This window comes from Lutjanus erythropterus, chromosome 9 (assembly GCF_056507025.1).
Source record: "Lutjanus erythropterus isolate fLutEry1 chromosome 9, fLutEry1.hap2, whole genome shotgun sequence".
NCBI classification, from domain to species: Eukaryota; Metazoa; Chordata; class Actinopteri; order Lutjaniformes; family Lutjanidae; genus Lutjanus; species Lutjanus erythropterus.
The window spans coordinates 27,788,825-27,806,832 of record NC_139325.1 but is presented as its reverse complement, the minus strand read 5'-3'; the positions used below and the strand labels follow the sequence as shown (position 1 = coordinate 27,806,832).

Below are 18,008 nucleotides of genomic sequence, written 5' to 3'. Positions count from 1 at the left end.
CTTAGAGCACATGAAAATACACTGATGAAAAAACGGCTACTGTAACTCTTTTCTATCAATCTTTCTTGTGTCTCTTTAATGAAAAATGCCTGGCAGAACTCGGGATGAACGTTTAACCTCCAGTACTACAGTAAATCTTCCCTTTAAACTCATGACTTTCATGCTTCTGTGTGATTGTTTCTATTTAATATTTCAATGCTAACTTTTATCTTACAGTTCTGTTCATTTATTTTTTAAAACCTTTGTGCAGAGCGAAAGAAGCAAGCACACAGTGTCATGTCAAACACTTTTTTATTGATAATTTTGTATTTATTTTGTTAAAATACATACATATATTTGTGCTTATACAAACCGAGAACATGCATTCTTCCAGGACTTAAAGATGCAATGTGTGAAATATTGCCAACATTTCAATTTAAAACATTAAAAATATGAACTAAAATTATCAACAGAATGTGAAGAAGTGACAGTTACAATGTTACGTCAAAGATATGTGTGTATTGTGTTGCAGAGTTACCTACTGAAGTGAGCATGCTAACGTGTTAGCTCTGGCCTGGTCTGTCTTGTAATACCACTTTACAATGACAGTAATTTGACAATAATTGGAGAAACAACTAATAAAATAAGGATCCAAGCTGAATTTTAGTGAAATAAAGGCCAGCTACATAAAATATATTCATTTAACTTTGTTTCACTCTGTATTTCTGCCCTGATCATCCACACCACCTCTGCAGTGGCTCTGTGCCACCCAGTTTGGGAACCACTGTCTTACACATTGTTCCTTTGAGTCAGAAGATGTAGAAGAGCTGATGTCAAAGTGTGTTATAAAATGGAGTATTATGACTTTAGCGCATTGTTTCAACATGTATTTCAGAATAAACTAAAGCAACTGCTGCACAGCATTACAACATTTCAGCTATGTCATCTTGTGCTGGGAGGATGTTCACAAACATTTCAGTAATATTAATTTTTTACAAATATATACACAAAAGGTTTAAATCGACTCTTATTTATATTTTCAGTGCCATTTGTTTGGTGCTTACTGCACACTAATGAAAAATTATGCAGTATAAAAATAATAATCCAATGTAAAAACAACACAGTAAAATGATAAAGCCCTTTTAATAAACAAAACTGATTAAAATTGATTGGATATGAACATGATTTCATGTGGGTCAGGCACAAGGTGGGCGTACCTGTAAGGAGGAAGACAAATCTCTTGGTTCAGGTTTTGACCACAGAGTACTGAGTCTCTTCTTCATCGGAGGTGCTGGAGTCGCTGCTGGTCTCGCTGCTGGAGTCTCTGCTGACGCGTGTGCGGGCTTTCTGATGTCCAGACTTTGCCTTGAAGCTCACCTGCGAATAATTGACCTCGACTTCATCATCTTCGCTTGTTTCTGAGTCAGAGTCCGATGAGTTTGGTGGTTTGGCGGCGTGTGCTGCACTGACATTCTCATAGTCCGGCAGCTTTTCTTCCTCATTCTAGGTTGATAACAGAGACATAATTAACTCAAATTCATATTAACACGCATTTCATTCTTTTGAGGACTTAACGACAACACTTTCTTTGATGAAATAATTTTGTTTGTTTCAGGGAATGAGTTTCTAAACAGGAAACATCTTGTTTGCTGCAGTACAGGACATACTTCTGCTTTTCTAGATTTTAAAGAAGCAGCATTAGTGTAATCACAAGCACAAATAGATCAATCATTAATATGATTAAGCCATTAAACAGCATCAACAATGTAAGAAAATGAAAGTGATGCATGAAAAGAATGTGATTTATTGGTTTCTGACCTTTTTTTGTTGTTTTTTCTTGGTCACCATAGCATACACAATATTTTCTTCTGCGTTTGTATGTTTCTTCCTAGGAGAGCAAATATCATCAGAAATGTTGGCATGTAACAATACATTTCTTGTTCTGGTTTTATGTGAGAAGCATAAATACACTCACTGTTTCTTATTTTTAAATTGCACGGAAGCGTAGTTGAGGGACTCGTCCTCAGTGTGTCCACGTTGCTGTCTGATTTTCTTTTGTGCAGAAGGTCCCTGAGCAGATGCAGACAGGAAACATCAGTGAATGTACAGAAGCAACTGAATCAGTTCATTCATGCCTTAAGATGGAAGCTGTGATTCATTCAGTAATTCACTGCTACTCAATACTGAATGATTGGTGTTCTGACTAACAGTTTGGACAGAGCTACAGCTCGATCATTGAAGGACACGTCCGGCTGTCAAACGGAGAGCTAGACAAATACTGATTTTAGAAGAATGAGACCAATGCAGTACGTGTTTGCATAGTAGTTTCACAAGTACTAATACATTTTGAATGTGTTTAACTGAAATTGTATGGAGCCTCTGAAGTCCAGAAAGATGACATTGAGATTTTTTCATCTTATGCACAGCTGTTGTCTTGTTTTAGACTCCTATTTCTTGGGCACTCAAAATACCACCGTTTGAGGCTTTATACTATTTTTATTTTTTATTTTTTTTTTAGAGATTAAAGGGTAACTTTGGTATTTTTTAACCCCTATTATCCCAGACTCTTGTGTCTAAGTGACTAAGGAGGAGACCAAGTTTTGATATTAGTCCAGTATTTAAGGCGAGTGTTGTAGCTGTCAGAAGTTAAACTACTGTGCTCCATCAAAGTAAGTCCACTAAATGTGCTTGTCTTTAACTCACCAAAAACATATTGGCTCATCTTTCTACTTCTCCAATGATCACCAAAGGTTGAAATAAACCCTTAATTCACCAAATTAGGTGTGAAAATATTCTGTCTGTGCTCGCTGTCTCTTCCTGCTGCTTCTCTGATCTCCCCTTCACTCCTCTCCCAATATGTTCATATTCAACACAGTGAATTAAGGCTTTATTTCAACCAAACCACAGTTGGTGATTGTTGGACCAGTGGAAACACAAGCCAAGACATTTTTTGTGAGTTCCACTTGTTTCTGTCGACTTTGAATGAAGATGAGAACGATAAAATTACATTTTTGTAAATGGAGTCTGGTGGGTTTGGCAAGAGCAATAAAACAAGAGTTTCTGATTAAATAAAACTTCTTATCTTACTCTTTAAAAAAATATCTCTGCAACCTTTCTGAGATACAGCAGGCCTTTGCTCACTAAAACATAACCTAAAATTTTTATTAATTGCTCAAAGATCTTTTTGCTATGTACTCATAAGTTCTACTTCTTGCTGTAATGTCTGTAGTTAACTCTCCCAAATATAGTAGCTTTCATTTACTGTTGTTTTAATGAAATTGTCGTGCAACATGCTTTGAATTGCTTGACTCACCTGTTCTCCAGCAGGCAGGTTCACAGTGCAGTAAACAGAGTTGATGTTGGATGCAGGCCTGTGGAACAACAATGGCGATGAGAATAAAAACATGCATACTCAGTGAGTGACCATAATAAATGACAGGGCAGACTCTCATTGTGTCACTCGTGTCTGAAGAATCTTAAATGAATGCTTTGACTCCAGAATGAGCAGCAGCATCCAGCTCTTTGTCCTACAGAGTGTGCCTTGTCCTCTATGAGGACAGTGTGTGTGTGTGTGTGTGTGTGTGTTGTGCGGAGCTGTTGTCTTACGTGCTGTCTGGACGAGGCTGGCGTCGTTGGCCATTTGGATGGCTCAGCTGGTCTGGCAAGAGGTCATCTCTGCTCCTGAAAGGCTCTGCCATTACTGGCTGGGTCCTCAAAGTCTTCCTCCTGGCACAGATCCACCAACCCTGGATTTGTTCACACACACACAAACACACACACACACAGAAATGTAAATTTGTCCAGATTTATTTAACAAAGAAGCAGAAAATGTTGCACAAATGGGTCATCACCAGAAAACCAAAACAGGGTGATGTGTTTGCAGTCCCTTGTTGAGTTGATTTTTTCCTCTTGTGTCTGAAAACATAAAGGGACACAACATTGGGTATAAATGCCAAATAAATCTATGAAATGTATTAATTTTTGACCAAAAACATTTAGTTTTCATACTTTACCTATAGACAAAGATAAGTAAGCCAACAATGAGCAGGCTAATTAGACAAATGAAGAAGATCCTCAGGGTCATCCTTAAGGATCCTGTGGTTAGAAGAGACAGAGCATCAGCGTATAGACACACTTAAGTCCTCAAAAAGAAATTGTACCTCCATTGTACCCGTTTTCTCAGACTCTAAGATTCCTAAATTCATCCTCTTCACAAAAAAAATCACACATGAAAAACACTTACTTTCATGATTCATTATTTAAGTAAAGTAAATTAACCTTCTAAAACAATTGAAGTTGACTACATACAAAAAATATAGCCATACACATTTAAAAAGTCTCTCACTGGACTGTATACGTGAGGATAATGGGATGACACATGGGATGGTAAATGCCTTGTTTCTTGTTTTTGTAGAACACATTAATAAACCGAAGGGAATTTGGGAATATCTGGGAGAAAAAAACTGTATTCTGCTGTGACTTAAAATTTTTGGAGGTCAAGCTCAGTCAAACGAGCGAACACAAAATTATGACATATAAAAATGCACAGAGCACAGAAAAATCTCAATAGCAATAACAAACCTTGTGTTGTTTTCAGTGCCCATGATAAAATAAAAAATACAATAAATAATATAATATAACATAATATAACAACGAGTCAATTCCTTGAGATGTACATGTATGATGTTAACAGGGGGGACTGATACAATTGGTGTAACCCACAGGAAGCCGCAATATTTGCAGGAAAATTTGCAGTGATTGTACAAAATTACGAGGTTGTGCAGAATTCCCAGGGATTTGTTGAATTTGAGTTAATTGCTGCAACATCACAGCTTCCTGGAGGTACTGATATCCAGTAAACATACAGCCACATGGCCTTAAATCCACTCACGGTCAAGAAACAGCGGGACTGGATCAGACGGTCTATGACCCATTTCATTTTTTGCGATGCAGTAGTAGATTCCCGGTTCGTCTGAAAATACTGTGTAGTTCTGACGGGAAGAGACTTTTTCATCCCTACTCTTTGCCTCTGTCTTCTTGTACCATGAATATTCGGTGACTGGAGGATAGCTGAGACTGCTGCAGCTCAGCATCACCGAGCTCCTCCCGTTGGACTGCGGCTGCTCTTCTGCTCTCGTGATCTTCGTGTGTTTTGGACGATCTAGGCAGGGAAATTTAAGAGAAAGGGAAGCGGGACAAAATTATCTTAGTGTTCAAAGATGGTAGTGGTTTAAGCCACTCCATGTTTAATTTGAACATTTTTCATTTGGCATCCCATACCAGCAACTATCCACATCCTTTAACTTTAACAAGAACTCATGAAAGATGCTATAATCACATGAAATTTATACAAACAGTGGCTTTAGCTATACACATAACCTAGTAGCTTTATATTTTTTTCTGCAATTACAAAATAGAGCCCTATGGTTGTGACTGTTAAATTTATTTTGGAGGAATTACAGGCAACATCCCTGGAATTTAATCATTTTAGGGGAAAGGCCACTTGGCCTTTAGGGTTGTCAGTTTTTTGAGGACACAGTGCCCTAATGCCACAGCAGCAAGGCCATAAAATAAAACAGTGATTTTAACCCCATGGAACTCATTTAACTTTAACTTTAACTTTAGGCTGATTTTATTTTTATTGATTCGTTTTCCTCATTGGGTTGTAATGGGACACTGGAAGACTGTCAGAGGTCAGTCTATATCATGATGTCATACTAAATAGTACACAATACATAATGAGTTACAATCTAAAAAATTAGAAAGTTTTTCAAAATAATGAAATGAAAATACAGCATTTCATAGAGGAGACTGGCGTATGTAACGTGGATCTAGCTGTTTGTCACAGTTAACAGACTCCAGTTTGCAGTGTAAACCATAGTAACATCAGGCTTCATGGTCAAAAAAAGTTTGACACTTCTGTCCATATTCACTCGTCCTGAGCACTTCATCTCGATGTGAGTTTGCATCACTCTTAAATCACCCAGTTTTCCAGCGGCTCACACCAGGCTTGAAATCTAACCCACAACTGGCTATTTGCACAGTGTTTTATTTGATGTTGCCCAATCAGAGTCTCAAGGAAAGACTCTTGTGTTTAAGAACTGTATTAACAAGAAAGAAACAGATGAGAAAACAGCAGGCAGGGCATATAATTGTTTTGAGGGGCACAAAGCCAAACAGAGGGGTCACAGCATGGCCGCCATGAAATTCCTGCCCTGATGGGCAGAAATGTGATTCAGTTCTTGTTTACATCACATTTAAAGGTACCCTGCAGAGTTTCTGACATCTACGGCTCTAGGGTAATGGAGCAATGAAGTGCGCTGTGACACAACGCACATTGCTGTCAGGTTCAAAGTTACTTAAATTATTGACAGTTGGTAGCAGTAAGGTACAAAAAACAACAAGGATCTGAACAGTGCAGGATTTACATTATTCCAAAAATGATTCAACATATTTATGAGTCCTTATTGTACATAAACTCTGCTTTTGGTGAAACAAGAAAATTCCACAGGACACCTTTAATATAAATCACTTGCTGCGTTTACACACACACTAATTTTCCACGATTATTTATGACATTATTCAGAATTTGATACATGTCGTGTAAACAGCATATTCCATTTGGATCTTCCAAAATAGGGCTTATTTCCATTTAAGAAATGCGGGAAATGCCAATATTATTTGGATTTTAGGAGCATTCTTTGGTCACCTATTCAGTGCATTTGGTATATACGTCTCAATCAGTGGTTTTATTGTAGTTTGTATTTTGTGATGCATTGTCACACAGCTTAGGGGGAGTATTGTCTTTTTCAGGGTAAAGGCAAAAAACAGAATAATATATAATTCAGTCCTCTTTCTTAACAGAAAGCATGCTACACAGTAGATAGATGTTTAGCCCATAATAGTGTGGTGTATATTGTATCTGCAGCTGAATCAATATGGTTGCATTATGTCTTTTTCTTATCTGGCCTGGAGGATATATAGATTAAATCTAATCAGAAGTACTCCTGTATATCATGAGTTTAGCCTCATAATTAAAATGTTTACCATAGTGTTTTGTATTTCCTCCTGGTTTGTCAGTTAACCATCATGAGTGCATCGGTCTACTCACACTTGACTTTAACTTCAGCTTGCTCTGAGAATCCCGTCCCGATGTCATTAGTGGCTGAACAGCTGTAAAATCCACTGTCAGAGGGACTGACAGCCTTCCGTTCGATCGTGTTTAAGTTTTCACTCTTTCCATCCGTCTTCTTCACCCAGGTGACAGAGGTCACTTTTGGGTGGGAGTGGAAACTGCACCGCAGCGTCAGTGACGAGTTTTCATTAACAATAAGACCAGGCTCAGCTTCTACTTTCACATCTTTAGGAAGATCTGCATTTAACAAAAATGAAGCAAAAAGGAAACGAGTCAGATCAAAACATTGTCTGGTTATGTCAGTGTCATCACTATCATGATCCCAAACATTTAATAACCTGTTATTATAGAAAACTACACTCAGCTGTTCTTAATAATAATAATTTCATTAAGTCTGAGGGGTGCAATTCAAATCAAACCAAAGTCTTTGTTCATGTAGATGGTGAACAATATAAACACAATAAAATGCACACCTGTAAAATTAAACATTGTGGTAACTCTTGAGGTCATAGTGGTGTTTTTGTCTTAACTGAGTATTTAAAACTTTATTATAACAGATCTTTTTAATTGAATAATACTTTATTCAACAGTGGAAGACTTACTGAGATTTAAGTAAAAACAGCGATACTACACTCCAGGAAAGGGACTAAGTTACAAGTAAAAGTCCTGCATTCACAATTTTCCTTAAACAATACAGTAGTCTTAGCAGGAAAATGTACTTTAAGTATCAAAAGTTGCATTATATTACATGCATTATTTTGTAAGCAGTATTTGATAACACTTTATCTGAAGAGATGTGCATAAGAATGACATGACTCTGTTAAAAATTATAACCATGTCATGAACATGAAGGAGTCTTTATGATAATGTTTGACTCAAATGTTTATCACATAAAGCTAAATACTTTCCATAAGTTTTTTAATGTGAAGTTGTCATGACAAAGGCATAGTAAACAATGTCAACTTTGCACTAAGACAAATGACAACAGTCACAAACATTCATTTATTTTAATGTTTAACGGACACTTTTAACTACTTGATATAGTTTATCTATGACAATGCGTCATATTTTCCAAGTTTGTATGTTTTATATGTAAAATATAGATCCTCAAAGTAGCTACTAACTTTATAAAATATAAAGTGGCAGGAAATGGAAATCCTCAAGCAAAACTGCAGTACAGTATGCAGTACAATACTTGAGTAAATGTATTTAGTTACTTTCTACCACGAATTTAAGCTGTGTAAACTAACTTCTACATTATGATTCAATGAGATCCACTAATCAACTAAAAACCTGGACACATAATCAAAATGACTGTTTCAAGTGGAGAGAATAAACAATAAAGGTCTACTTCTGACATTTGAAATCAAAGTTGTTTTTCTTTTCATGCTGAGGTTAAATGACAGCTTCATGGAAAATTTTGATACGATTTGTTTGAATAGGGGGAAAAAATGAATCACTCACATTTCACCACCAACTTCCTTTCCGTTGTGACAGTGGCTTGTTTGTTGTTGGCGGTGCAGGTGTAAGAGCCTGTGTGGGCTGAAGTTACATTAAATCTGTACTGGAGAGTGTTGGGGGGCCCATAACTAAGGGGTTGAAGGAGTCGACTTGCTGAAGACAATTTCAGCTCTAGATGTGACTCTGGGTAGCTCTCAACAGTGCAGCTGATGGTGATGAGCTGACCTTCAGTGACCTCGGCATCCATAGACAGCTTGAGATTGGTGGGACCATCTGTAGAGAGAGAGAGCAGCTGTGTGCTTAATTTTAAGAAGAATTCAGAAATTTTTAAACATCTTGCATGACATGACAGCAGCAGTCTATGAGCAGAGAGCCTAGACATTTCAGGAAATGTGCTAAAGGTGGACTCACACTACAGGAGTTTTAAAAGCGTAACTGATTTTGAAACCTCTTTGCATCAAACACATCAGGAGAAACTCTTTTCTCTCTAATCTCAAATACCCTCACACCACGACAATCTGGATGACAAACTGTTTGGTCAACACAGGCTGGCTATTCTTCAGTGAGAACAGCAGCTTGCTAATGTTAGCCACAAGGAGTAAAATGTTTACTGTTGCTTGGCGATACCTCTCCTTCACTTCTGTACTGACAAAATCATCCAAATTTTTAACTCATAAATATAAAACATGACTGAAAATTATCAGCATGGCCACAGTGAGTGTAACAGCAGCTGAACGTCTTTTATATTATGTTAGTTTCCAGATAGAAACTTAAATGTAAAAAATGCATTTGCCATTTTTTTCTGCATCTGGTTATGTGCTTGATTATTTCTTTACTTCTGGCAGCTGCTGGCTGTAAGGTGGTGAACTGTCTGGTTTCCACTTTGGTTTTTGCATGGATTAAACAAATGAGACACAACAATGAGACTCACTTTTGAGTCACAATAATGAGCTGGAGAAGCACTTGGAGGAGGAATTATTAACTGTTGCACAGGACAGGGCCAGGCTAGGTGTTTCCAGTCTTATGCTAAGCTAACCTGCTACTAGCTTTAGAACTTTGACCTAGTTTGACTAGTAAACATAGCGTATAGCCAAATGTGAACAGTCAGGTCAGGCTATGAGATTTGTTAATCATGTAGTTCATGAACTAAATCCAATGCTGAAGTTAGCTTAGCTGTTTGTACAACAGGCAGACAGGACATAGTGTTTGTAGCGCTGTAGTTTGCCTCTCTGCACTACACCTCACAGTGAACTAAAACCAGATTTCTTATCATGTGAAAGCCTCTCTCGAGTGTTATTTTAGGAGGGGTGTGGAAGGGGATGGGGGTGGGGCGGGAAACCCCTCTGCTAAATGAAATTTACGGTTTCATTTGAATTTAATGCAGGCAGCAACTGGAAACCATCTGGTCTCTTTCTCTTTCGTGCAATATTATGGTGCTGACCCCACGTAACTGAAACAAATAACGATACTGAAACAAATACCAGCCATGGTATTTTACGTTGCTTTTCTGTGTGTTATTACTTTACACAGTGTGCAAAAAATTTTGAAAGCTTGAACAATGTTCCTTGCAAACAAACAACACTGCTAACTCTCCAGCAGAATATGAAACAATAGTAACAACAATAATGATCTATAATTTTCAGAATTAGATGTACACACTGATTTTTCTAATAAGTAACTTAAGGTTTAGGGATCACAGAACATTTTCAGCATAACAAAGTTACTTACAGAGTACTTTTATGCACACCGACTCACTATTCTGCCCTGTATTGATGGTGTTGGTTGCGTTGCACCTGTAACATGCTTCATCTGTCCTTTGTACACGGTCCAAATATAGGTAGTTTCTATTTGTTCCATTTGTTGTCTTGGACGTCCACTGTGATGAGTCAATCTGTTTCTCGTTGTTGTAACGGTACCAGGAGTATTCCGTCGGGGTAGGATTGGCATCAGTGTCACACCTGAGTGTAAGGGGGTGATCAGCCCTCACTTCAAGACCATTTTCAGAGGAAATATTTGTGTATCTTGGGCCATCTGGAATGAAGAAATACATTTTATTATGTTTACTATGGTGATACAGTCTGTGGATTTATTTGCTTTTTTCTTCTCCAACTCTCTGTAGTATAAGAAGCTGTGAAACTTACATTCAACAGTGATCGTAAGTGGCTCTGAATTTCCAGGACCCACAGCGTTAGTGGCTCTGCATGTGTAGGAGCCTTTGTCCTTAGGCTCGACTCCTTCAAGAACATATGTCTGCTCCCAATAAACGTCTCCCCCATTTTTCAACCAAACGTAGGAACCAGGTTTTGGGTTGCTTCTTGTCACATTACATGTCAAAGTTATTTTATCTCCTTGTTTAACTGTAGACGTCGGTGGGGTCATAATTATCTCAACTTCAGGTACATCTGAAACAGATGATTTAAACATTTCTTTAGGCTGACTCACACTGATAACACACTCAGAGTGCTAAATCAAATTAAAAATCGTAATTCAAAAGTTTTTTTTTAATCAAATAGGCTCTTGTAGCAATAGCTTAAACTACTGAGAATCACAAACACACCAAATGAAATTAAAGTAAAAACAGGAAGTACTCACATGTAACATCAATACTGACTGGATGTGATTTCATATTCCCATGATCGTTTCGAGCTTCACACCAATATTCTCCACTCTGTGACTCTTTGATTGATTGGATCATCCATTTTGCCTCTGAGGCCTGTACTTCTTCATTTTTTAACCAGGTAAAGGTGGGGACAGGACGTCCTTTGGCCGAGCAAGTTAAAGTCACATCGTCTCCTTCCTTGATATGTGTGGGGGGGTTTTCCACCTGTATGTCTTTTGGAGCATCTGTGTCAACAAATTCCATATGAGTAAGGAGAAATCTCTGCACACAGCAAGCACAGCTGGATTGTTTGAGGAAGTCGAATATGCATAAGACAAAAAAAAAATGTTGATAAATAACTAGCACTACAGGCCAAGGGGAAATATGTATTTTTGACTCTGGTGTGAACTTCCGCTTTAAAGAGGTACTGCACACTTGAACTTGTTATTAAGCTGCAAACTAAATTATATTATCGTACTGTGATGAAGCACATCAACTCTGATGTTAATATTGATATGTCGAAATAAATGTATAAAAATCAGCATCTCATGGGTTTAAAATGGCTCAAAACAATGTTGAAACTGAGTCGACCACTAGTATTTTTTAACTTTTGATGCTTTTGACTATTTTTGAGAGGATTCAGGGCTTGTTTTTTGTAATTTTTGTTGTCTATGCAAACCTTTACATTCAGATCATGTATTGTTTCTTTACATCAGTAGTAAATACGACCACTGAAACAGCAGACATGTCATGAATAAACTCCCCCTTCATGAACTTACATTCAACAGTTATGCTGATATTCTGAATCAAATATGGGTCTGTGTTCTTTTGTGTTTGGCACGAAAACTCGCTCCCATCATCCTGCGGCCTGGCTGTAAAACTGACTGTGGTGCTTTTCTTTTGTTTGACTGTTGGTGAAGACCGTGAGAGCCTTGTTCCAGGCAGCTGTGTCAGAATTTGTAGGTCTGAAGGACATGATTCCAAAGTGGAGCATGTGATTGTTATCTTGCCATTCTCCTTTACAGCAGGTGGTGTCTCAAAAGTGATTGGGCATGGATTATCTGAAAATACGAAAATGAGACAACGTCAGAAATGTTACGGTGAACATAAAACAGCCAGTTACAATATTACTATAAATACATATTTCTAACCGATAAGAATTTGTACTTTTTCTGCTTTAAACTATCTGCTTTAGTTAGATATGTGAAAGTAAAGTGAATACCAATTGAATCTTATATCTCGACAGTCTGGTAAACATTGCATAATTGAGCCTTAGCAGAACTGGTCTGGAGTCATAATTGATCTTTTTGGTTGAGTTAAAATTCATAGAGCCAAAGAACTACAGTTTGACGGGTCAAGTTAAAGTTGGAGACACACTAGATAGTTTCTTTTCCTTTCCACAGAATGACTGAAAGGTGGAAGGGATAAGGAAAATACAGTTTCTACATAATTTAATAATTTTCATAGTACATGAAAACAATGACATTATAATAAAACATTGTTATGGTTTTATTTTTTAAATATTTGAAAATAGGAATCAGAGTGGGGACAGACAAGTCACACAGCTTTCCTTCTCTCCTCTGCTAAACTACTGACTCAAAACATGACTTTATTGAGTGTTTATGAAATCACAAATGTGTCTGTTATGTCATATTCTATCATCAAAGATTTTATTCCCTTAAAAGTATTAATTTTTCTCAACAAATTTATTCTCTTAATTATAGATTTTTTTCTTAAAATCTAAAATAACAATCATGATAATAATTTTCGAATTAATGAATCTTAACCAATTTGATAATTTAATTTGGCTCCAGACCAGCTCATGTCTCAATATTTTGCATAGTTCATTCAACTGCTTTGTATTTTCAGAAAATACCTTTCAGTATTACGATCTTTGTACTTACCTTGAACTGTCAGGACTGACGGTGGTTTAGTTACCTCTTTTTTGTTTTTTCCTACAAATCTGAGAGAATAGTTTCCACTGTCATGTTTGCTCAGGTTGCAGATCAAAATATTGCAGAGCCTTTGTGAGGATGAATGTTGTCTCCAATTTGAAGGTGGTGACCCGATATACGTCACTCTCCCTGCAAAGTCTGGACTGACAGGACGTGATGAGCTATTCGTACTATAAATGATAGTGGCACTAAAATCTCTTTTATCATCAACCCAAATTGCATTCTTCATCCAAAACCAGAGTGCACCAGTATCATCAACCTCAAGATTAACTCTGCACTTGATTTCGGCGCAAGACCCCTCTGTAGCTGTCAGGTTACTGTCTGGTAGTTTGAAGACTGGTAGTTGGCTATGACAAAAATCTGTGGTGGTGAAAACACAAGTGGAAAAGTCAGACAATGTTTGTGACTTTAATATGAATATTGTAAAAAGTTAACTTACAATAAAAAATTAACTTCCTACTTTTTATGAGGGCCAGAAATGTGAACCAGCCGAGTGTCTGAGCATTCATCTTTGTGTAGCACTAAAGCTAGAGATCTGAAACAAAAAACAACAAAAAATGTGTGTACATTAAAATATAAAATGTATTTATTGTAAATTGGCGTGGTCACCAGGTAGGTTTTTAGTTATGTTTTCAATGCAAATCAGTTAGTCTCAAGTTTTCCTTCTTCCCCTTTTTTTTTCTTTTTTTGATAGCGGTTAGAGAAATATGCTATTTTTTCTCACACAGCCTGCAGAATTTGTTACTTAGTTTTAGTCAAACAGATTTAGAAAGAATGGCTTTAAGACAGAATACTGAGGCTAAATGTTAAGTGGAAATCCCAGTGTGGTTGTAATTATTGTGTCTTGATATAGTAGAGCCCAAAGCATTCATTATATTTTCAGGCTTCAGGTTACAAGTTCAGTTTCTTTTTCGTTAACACGTAAAATATGACTGAAACTGTTTAAATCACTTTGGTCTGCTTCACCAAACATGCAAGTAGACCCATGATACACTACACAAAATATAATTAAGAGTGTTAATAGTACAGTGATTTTATTTTACAGATTTAGTCATTTATCCCTAAAAAATGTAAATGTTTTATTATCAAATATTAGTAGTGTTTTTGTAAGCTTCATATACAGTAGATACATCACTTACAAATGCCACTGTGTATTTATGGATACATCAAAGTTAGCTTTTCCTAGAGAAAGTTGAATCCAAACCAGTAAAAATCAAATACACAAACATGGTACTCTTATGATGAGTGAGATAAACCTTTACAGACAGAGATGAATTTTTCAGCCAAACACGCTCCCAAACAGAAGAAACATTTTAAACTGAAAGATACTAAAATAAGTTTGTTCTTACCTCAGAGGATCTGCTAACTATAGTCCGTCCATCTCTCCTAAAACAAGAATAAGATTTTAAAAAAGGAAGTTTTCACGGTTGACCCTAAATCGTAAAGAATTTGCATGCCCAACCATGCAAACCAGAGAGCACAATCTTTTATCATCGAACTGATGAGGGTGATTTCGTTTTTTTTCCTTCAACTTGCCTGCTTCAGCATGTATGTAGTTGAATTGCATCTCACTTCCTCTATCTGATGCTTTTGTTTCTAGTGGAAGCCCCTGTTCAGGGTTAGCAAAGTCTTAAACAGGCACAGAGCAGCTTATAAAACTTGACATCCATTTGCAGAATGTATGCTTACGAAGTATTTACAGTGTCTTTTAGTACTTCAGACTCATATGGTAACAAAACATTTATTAAGTATTGCATAAATAGTGTGTTTCTTACATAAAAAAAACCCATAAAAGTAAAGAAGAACCACAGATAAACAGGAAACAGCAGAACGTTCGACTTCACTTCCCCTCTCCGTGAGCAGCACCCACTATTTTGTCAGCATCAGCTGCCATTTCATCAATGGCACCGTTTAAGGCTTGCAGCATCGCAGTGAAAGAGCGGCTGGCAGAACGGGCATGTCGAGGCATCGCCATCTCCACCAGCTTTGACGAAACCGTGGCCAAGTCCTTTTCTGCCGCCGCCAGCCGCTTTTTCACTTCTCCCTTGGTGACCTCCACCGACAGTACACAGGTCCGCAGCCCTTTAAGTGTGGACGGTTCCATGCCTCGCTGTCGGGCCAGCCTCTCCACCGATTCATTGTCCAGACATAGAGATAACTGTGCTTTGGTTAGAATCCGCACTGCTACACTTGAGTCCACCATGGAGGCCACAAGGGGAACAGGAATAGCCGACACACCACCAGACAGCGAGGCAGCTGCCCATACTAGTGCTTTGAACGCCTCCTTTTTCTGAGTGACCAGGGTGGAGGTAAGCGTTGGTAGAGCCAAGAGAAGTGCGTGTGCTCGGATCTCTGGAAGGTCTCTTCCCATGTCCTCCAACAGGCCAGGGAAGTCGCACTTCTCCAGGGTGGGGGGTCTCACCACGTAGACATTAGGCTTTGCCATGCCTTGTGATGTAAGCACTTCCAGACTGGCTTTCTTCTTTTCTTCAATACTTTTTTCTGTGTCTTTTGCTAAAGCTAAGAGAACAAAGTAGACAGTTTGTTGCTGCAGAGAGCGGGCCTCCAGGAACACCTCCACACTGTTGGGATGGGGTGTCTGTGTGAATGTCATGAAGACGGCGTTGTAGCGGAGGAACTTAAATCTATCCATGTATCCCTCGGGTTCAAACGGAGAGGTGGATGGCACAGGTGGCAGATCCCACAGGCGAAAGTCAGGGTGTTTAGGGTTAGGGTAGCCTGCCACTTCCTCTGGGGCAGCAGGGGATGGAGATGGAGCCGCTCCGTCGTCCCCAGGACCGAGGCCACGCAGGGAGTTCATGAAGGTGGCTTTTTCATCCCCACGGTCCCCAACCACAGCCAAGTTGATCCTGCTGATCAGGAGATCTTCCACTGCATCCTTGACATCTGACAGCTTGTTGTTCTCCATGGACTCTTTGAGAGTCTCAAGGAGGTTTAGGCTTCTGAAAACGTCAGCCATCCCTGTGAAAAGACAAAGAATGCAATGATTTAAATCCCTTTAAAATAGAGCTGACAAGAAAGATCACATTTATATTTTAGGATAGCTGCAGTCAGTGTTGGGTAGTGACGCATTATTCAGCAATTTATTATTGTAAAATTATTACTTTACCCAGTAATAAGTACTGTGAGGGATTATCCAAATCACTGAATTACTTAGTTACTGTTTGATGACATGTTTGTGTGGTGGGTAGGGGCAGGTCATGTTAGCTGGTTGCCAAAAATCCAAATAAGGGATGGAGGATGAGGGGCAAGCAAGTGGAAGTACGGCTAGTAATTACTTTCTTGATTCTTGAGAGAGAATCTGTTGTGAGTGAATTTAATCTGAAGGACTCTCAGAGTGGTAGACTAACAACAAAAGCTTTCTGAGTGTTACAGTTCATGGTTTCAGTAGGTCATCTTTGGAGCACCACAAGGCTGATAAGAAGGTAGAAAGAAAGTATTATAGTAATATAATGACTAAAGTAAGTAATTACATTAGCTACCAAGTAATAAGTAAAGTAATACTATTACTTTTTAAAGGAGTATTAAGTAAAAAGTGACTCATTACACTTTCTGGGTAACTTGCTGGACACTGTTTGCAATTTAGTAGCATTAAAACTGATCTACTTTACTATCAATAAAAAAAGAAACCTGCTAATTCAGGACTGAAATATACATGTTTACGCCTGAACAGAATGTTTACATGGTCCATTAAATTAAATTAAAAACACAACAATAATAATAAATATCACAGGCTCAAGTAAAAATCTGAAAATGAAATGCAAACCAATCAACAATGCAAAGTTTCAAATCAATAAAATGCTGCACACACTCACCTACAGATAGAGGTGGAGGAGAAGCAGCCCTGTGGTGGAAATGTTTGTTCTCAGCTGTCGAATGTAGATTCTTCTGCGGCTCTGAAGCACCAGCAGCGTCAGGCTGATCTATTTAAGGTGTCCGTCTAGCTGGCAGGACATTCTAATCCTGTTAGCTCAGCCTTAATCCAAAATCACTTTGAGCACATACGTGCATACAGTGTCTATCCTTTATGTAAATCTACCAGCATGCATGCATCAGCCTAAAAGACAGCACATAAACAAGCACATGAGCATGTACATAAATAAGTAGGAGGGTTGTGATACACTGATACTGACGGTAAATATGATATTTAAAAAAATAAAATACTGATATCATGCAAAAAAAAAAAAAAAAAAAAATACAGTGCCTCTTTAACATACTGTATGGTCTTAAATATTTTTCATTTCTTTCTGTTCTCACTTTGTCTCCCTTTCCGAATTGCACTTTTAACAGTTATGGTTACACACCCTCTCTCCACTCATATTTTGAGTAATTCAATAGCTACAAAAGAGATAAAACACATAAAAAACAAAGTTAAGGATGAATTTGACTGATGACTTGTTTTATTTTTAATATATCACAACAATGTTATTGTGAGCATCACAATAATGGCATAGGGAAAACCTGATATCATGACAGCCTTAAAACACACAGATTTTTAAGCATCATTTATGTTACAAAAGCATTTCTTTTCAAAACAGTTTACATAATAAGTACTAAGTGATGGTATTATTACAGTGCAAATCTACCAATATTAAGAACTGTTCAGATAAAGGACGGCCAAGACTCAGTATGAAAAAATAAATTTATTAACAAAACAAACTCTTTCTCTCCTCAGTATCTACGATGTTGAAGATTAGATATCGTCCTCTTTAATGCATTGACGCAACGCCCACAATTCAGTTCTAGCTGGGGACCTGTGTTACATGTTTCCTGTCTCTCTACACTCAGAACAACAACAACAAAAAAAAGAGGAGATATGAATAAATTACCATCAAAACCTTAACCAAGCTTTTTAACA

At 37.7% G+C, this 18,008-nt stretch overlaps 2 protein-coding genes across 3 annotated transcripts; both read right to left on the bottom strand.

The window, feature by feature from the left end:
• Nucleotides 1-9: 9 nt before the first annotated feature.
• On the bottom strand, nucleotides 10-13,638 carry LOC146321739 (B-cell receptor CD22). The gene is made up of 16 exons (XM_084725859.1): nucleotides 13,590-13,638; nucleotides 13,079-13,489; nucleotides 11,954-12,235; nucleotides 11,168-11,419; nucleotides 10,717-10,977; nucleotides 10,304-10,606; nucleotides 8,579-8,848; nucleotides 7,091-7,351; nucleotides 4,871-5,140; nucleotides 3,993-4,074; nucleotides 3,831-3,894; nucleotides 3,586-3,725; nucleotides 3,293-3,350; nucleotides 1,955-2,049; nucleotides 1,798-1,867; nucleotides 10-1,482 (listed from the first exon to the last, which is right to left on the bottom strand). The coding sequence occupies exons 1-16, from the start codon at nucleotides 13,636-13,638 to the stop codon at nucleotides 1,225-1,227; spliced, it is 3,126 nt and encodes a 1,041-aa protein (XP_084581985.1). The 3' UTR covers nucleotides 10-1,224.
• irgq2 (immunity-related GTPase family, q2) lies at nucleotides 13,587-17,155 on the bottom strand. 2 transcript variants are annotated; one of them, XR_014771410.1, is made up of 3 exons: nucleotides 16,966-17,155; nucleotides 14,479-16,111; nucleotides 13,587-13,664 (listed from the first exon to the last, which is right to left on the bottom strand). XR_014771410.1 is itself a non-coding variant. In XM_084727017.1 (2 exons), the coding sequence occupies exon 2, from the start codon at nucleotides 16,107-16,109 to the stop codon at nucleotides 14,970-14,972; it is 1,140 nt and encodes a 379-aa protein (XP_084583143.1). In that variant the 5' UTR covers nucleotides 16,110-16,111; nucleotides 16,966-17,155; the 3' UTR covers nucleotides 13,934-14,969. The 2 variants fall into 2 exon arrangements, 1 of the variants encoding a protein (XP_084583143.1); XM_084727017.1 differs by lacking the exon at nucleotides 13,587-13,664 and having other exon boundaries at nucleotides 13,934-16,111.
• Nucleotides 17,156-18,008: the final 853 nt, after the last annotated feature.

Coding starts and splice junctions, on each gene's coding strand:
- LOC146321739 (XM_084725859.1), bottom strand. CDS start 13,638: ATGAATGCTCAGACACTCGGCTGGTTCACATTTCTGGCCCTCATAAAA. Junction 10,978..11,167: donor AGTCAGTATTGATGTTACAT/GTGAGTACTTCC, acceptor CATCTGTTTCAG/ATGTACCTGAAGTTGAGATA. Junction 2,050..3,292: donor ACCTGCCTGCTGGAGAACAG/GTGAGTCAAGCA, acceptor GCATCTGCTCAG/GGACCTTCTGCACAAAAGAA.
- irgq2 (XM_084727017.1), bottom strand. CDS start 16,109: ATGGCTGACGTTTTCAGAAGCCTAAACCTCCTTGAGACTCTCAAAGAG.